Raw genomic sequence first — 3,027 nt, forward strand, 5'->3', positions numbered from 1 at the left:
CAGTCTAGCTAAGCTCTGGTTGGAGCATGTCAGGTTCTGGCAGTGTCACTCGGCGCAGAGAAAAAAGCAGGGACTGGAGACAACAATGTGTATTACTTACATGTCCATATTCCCTTTACAAAAATAAGTACAGAGAGAGGAGAGAGAGAGACAGAGAGAGAATGACCAGGGTAGAGAAGCTGGAGTTGAAGCCAGGGCGCAAGGGGCCCCAGGGGCCTAGGGCTGGGAGGGGGTCTCAGAGGGGCTGGCGCCAGGTGCGCGTCACTCCAGGCCGTTGCGGTGCCCGGGCTCGGAGGGCTGCAGCAGCTCTGGGGAGTGGCAGGGCGGACTGCCCGCCGCGCTGTGCTCGCTGTCGGTGTCGCTGCCCTTCTTGCCGCCACTGCCGGAGCCCGCCGACCCGCTGCTGCCGCCGCCGCCGCTGTGCGTCTTCACATGCTTGCTGAGGTGGTCGCTGCGCATAAAGCGCTTGTTGCAGACGGGGCAGGCGAAGCGCTTCTCGCCCGTGTGGGTCCGCAGGTGCCGCTGGAGCTCGTCGGAGCGCGTGAAGCGCTTGCCGCAGAAGAGCCAGTTGCACACGAAGGGCCGCTCGCCCGTGTGCCAGCGCAGGTGCGCCTTGAGGTGCGACGTCTTGCCGTACACCTTGCCGCAGCCCGGGATGTGGCAGCTGTGCAGGCCCTTGCGCCGCAGGCTCGCCCCGGCCGGGCCCAGCCGCTCGGCCTCTTGGCAGTTGGGGCAATCGCAGGTGGCGCGGCCCGAGTAGCGACGCGCGGAGGAGCGCGGGGAGCCCCCCAGCGGCGCCGACGGCCCAGCGCTCAGCATGGAGCCGCCCGCGCCGGCCAGCGGCGACGGGGCCGAGTCCGGGTACGAGCCGGGCAGCACGGGCTTGAAGCCGTCCATGAGGTGCTGCCCGGCGGGGCTGAGCAAGTGCGAGGAGGCGCCGCTACTGAAGGCCGAGTGGCTCAGGCCGGAGTAATCCGAGTTGTAGCCTCCGAGCGGCGAGTGCAGCGAGGTCTGGAGCCCCCCGGCGGCCGGGTGCAGCGAGCCGGGCAGCGCCGCCGCGCCATTTGGGTTCTGCACGTCGATCCAGCCCGCGCCCACGTCCCACCAGCTGGAGGCGCCCGCCGAGCCCACGTCGCCGGCAGCGCCCAAGCCCGGGTGCGAGGGCTTGAACCACGACTCGTACGGGTGCGCCATGCCCACGCGCGGGTAGATCCCCTGCAGCCCGTCCACCGAGGTGTGCACCTTGGAGATGAACACCGGCTGGTGGGAGCCGTCCTGTGAGTGCGCCGAGGTGCCCCCGCCGCCGCCTCCGCCCCCGCCGCCGCTGCTCGCGGACACGCCGGGGGCCTGGAACACCGAGTAGTCGTTGGCAAAGGGCGAGCTGGAAGCGGCGGCGGCCGCAGCGGCAGCGGCGGCGGCGGCGCTGCTGGAGGTGAGCGAGAAGGCGCTGGAACCCGGCGAGCCTCCGCAGCTGAACGAGTCGGACACCAGGGCCGCGGCCGCCGCCGCCGCCGAGGACGAGCCGCCGTTCCGGGAGGTCCCCGACACGCCGAAGCTCGAGAGGCTGGAGCCCACCACGTTGCAGCTGCCGGAGGACGACGAGGAGGAGCGTTTCCAGGGGTGAAAACCTTTGCCGAAGGAGGAGGAGCTGTCCGAGAGGGAAGAGGGAGACGGGCTGGGACTGCCGATCTTATTGCAGGTAGCTGCGAGCATGGCCAGAGGAGTGGATCCCAACCTCGGTTCTTCCTGCGAGAAGGAGAGGGGACGGGGTGGGGGAGGGGAGGTGGTCAAGGGGCCGGGGAGGGAGGGAGGAGAAACGTGCATCAGTCCTCTGGGAGCCTCCCAGACGCCCCCATGGCACCCCATCTCTCGCAGCGGCGCGCCGCCACCAACTCACCTGGCACCCCCAACAGCCCAGGCGCCCAGCGGCTTCCTACTCTACGGGAGGGGACAAGTTTGGCTGCCGCCGTCTGATTCGGGAGTAAAGCGCCAGGCTAAGAAGAGTTTGACAAGTATTCTCACCTAAAACAACACTCTCTGTGCACAAGAGGCCCCAGACACTTCGAAACAAACAAGCAAAAAAAGGAAAAAAAGAAAAAAAGGTCCATAGTTGGAAGTTTTCTTTGCCAAAAAGCCTGGGAAAAGACCATTGAAAATCCTGTACGGCTCCCCAAAACCCCATCCTAGTTTGCTTCTCCCAAACTGTAGCGCTCCCTCGCTCTTCCGGTTTTCTTTTAAGGGGGAGGGAAGGAAAAAAAAGACGAAGAATACCTACAAAAGCAAAAACAAGACGAGTTCAACGTACCTGCAAGGCAAGGAGAGCTGCGGAATTTATAAGGGGGAAGGGGAGACTCGGCAGTTTTTCCAGAAGGAAAACTTGCTTTTACCCCCAAAAAGCGTCGCATGGAAAATAGACTGGGCGCACGACTCCCGGGCAGGGAGAGGCCGGCGCTGCGAGGTGGCTTGTCTAACTGCCCTTCCAACCTTTTCCTGTGCTGAAAAAAAAGTGACTCGGCCCCTCTCCTCCTCTTTTCTCCTAACTCACTTGTATTTAAAGACAAGGAGGAAGGGGGGGTGGTTAAAAAAAAAAAAAGCAGCTCTCAATAGAGAGACTGATAGCCCGTGGCCTGGCCGGGGCGACTTTAACCCCCTCCGATCGGCAATAAAAGGAAACTAATTAAACCAGCAAGAGAAAATCCTGAGACTCACCCCTAGAAGTGAAGTTGCCATCACACAAAAGTGCCCTCCTCCTCCTCTCAGAGGATCTTTTTTATATTGATAAATCAGAGGCAGTGTTTTTTTTAGAGGTGTGCAATACAATGATCAGTTCCGCCCATTCCACCACAATTGTAGCTCCCTCTCCGGCTTTGAAGTGCCGCGGAGGCGCGGCCAGCCAATCTGCGGCCTCGCCGGGCACCGCCGCGCGCGCGCCGTGAGGTCATCGGCGCCGGCGGCCTCGGGAGGGGGAGCGGCGAGGGAGCGAGTGTGTGCGGGTTACAAAGCGGGGTGTGTGTGTGTGTGTGTGTG

The 3,027-nt window shown here is 63.1% G+C and overlaps 1 protein-coding gene across 2 annotated transcripts; it reads right to left on the reverse strand.

Annotated features, from left to right (window-relative positions):
• Window positions 1-258: 258 nt before the first annotated feature.
• On the reverse strand, window positions 259-2,815 carry SP8 (Sp8 transcription factor). 2 transcript variants are annotated; one of them, XM_006880287.1, is made up of 2 exons: window positions 2,710-2,815; window positions 259-1,746 (listed from the first exon to the last, which is right to left on the reverse strand). In XM_006880287.1, the coding sequence occupies exons 1-2, from the start codon at window positions 2,728-2,730 to the stop codon at window positions 262-264; spliced, it is 1,506 nt and encodes a 501-aa protein (XP_006880349.1). In that variant the 5' UTR covers window positions 2,731-2,815; the 3' UTR covers window positions 259-261. The 2 variants fall into 2 exon arrangements, with proteins under 2 accessions (XP_006880349.1, XP_006880350.1); XM_006880288.1 differs by lacking the exon at window positions 2,710-2,815 and adding an exon at window positions 1,898-1,995.
• Between the last annotated feature and the right edge of the window lie 212 nt (window positions 2,816-3,027).

The sequence above is a fragment of the Elephantulus edwardii genome, unplaced genomic scaffold (genome assembly GCF_000299155.1).
Source record: "Elephantulus edwardii isolate Elephantulus edwardi_28Jun2011 unplaced genomic scaffold, EleEdw1.0 scaffold00007, whole genome shotgun sequence".
Classification (NCBI taxonomy): domain Eukaryota; kingdom Metazoa; phylum Chordata; class Mammalia; order Macroscelidea; family Macroscelididae; genus Elephantulus; species Elephantulus edwardii.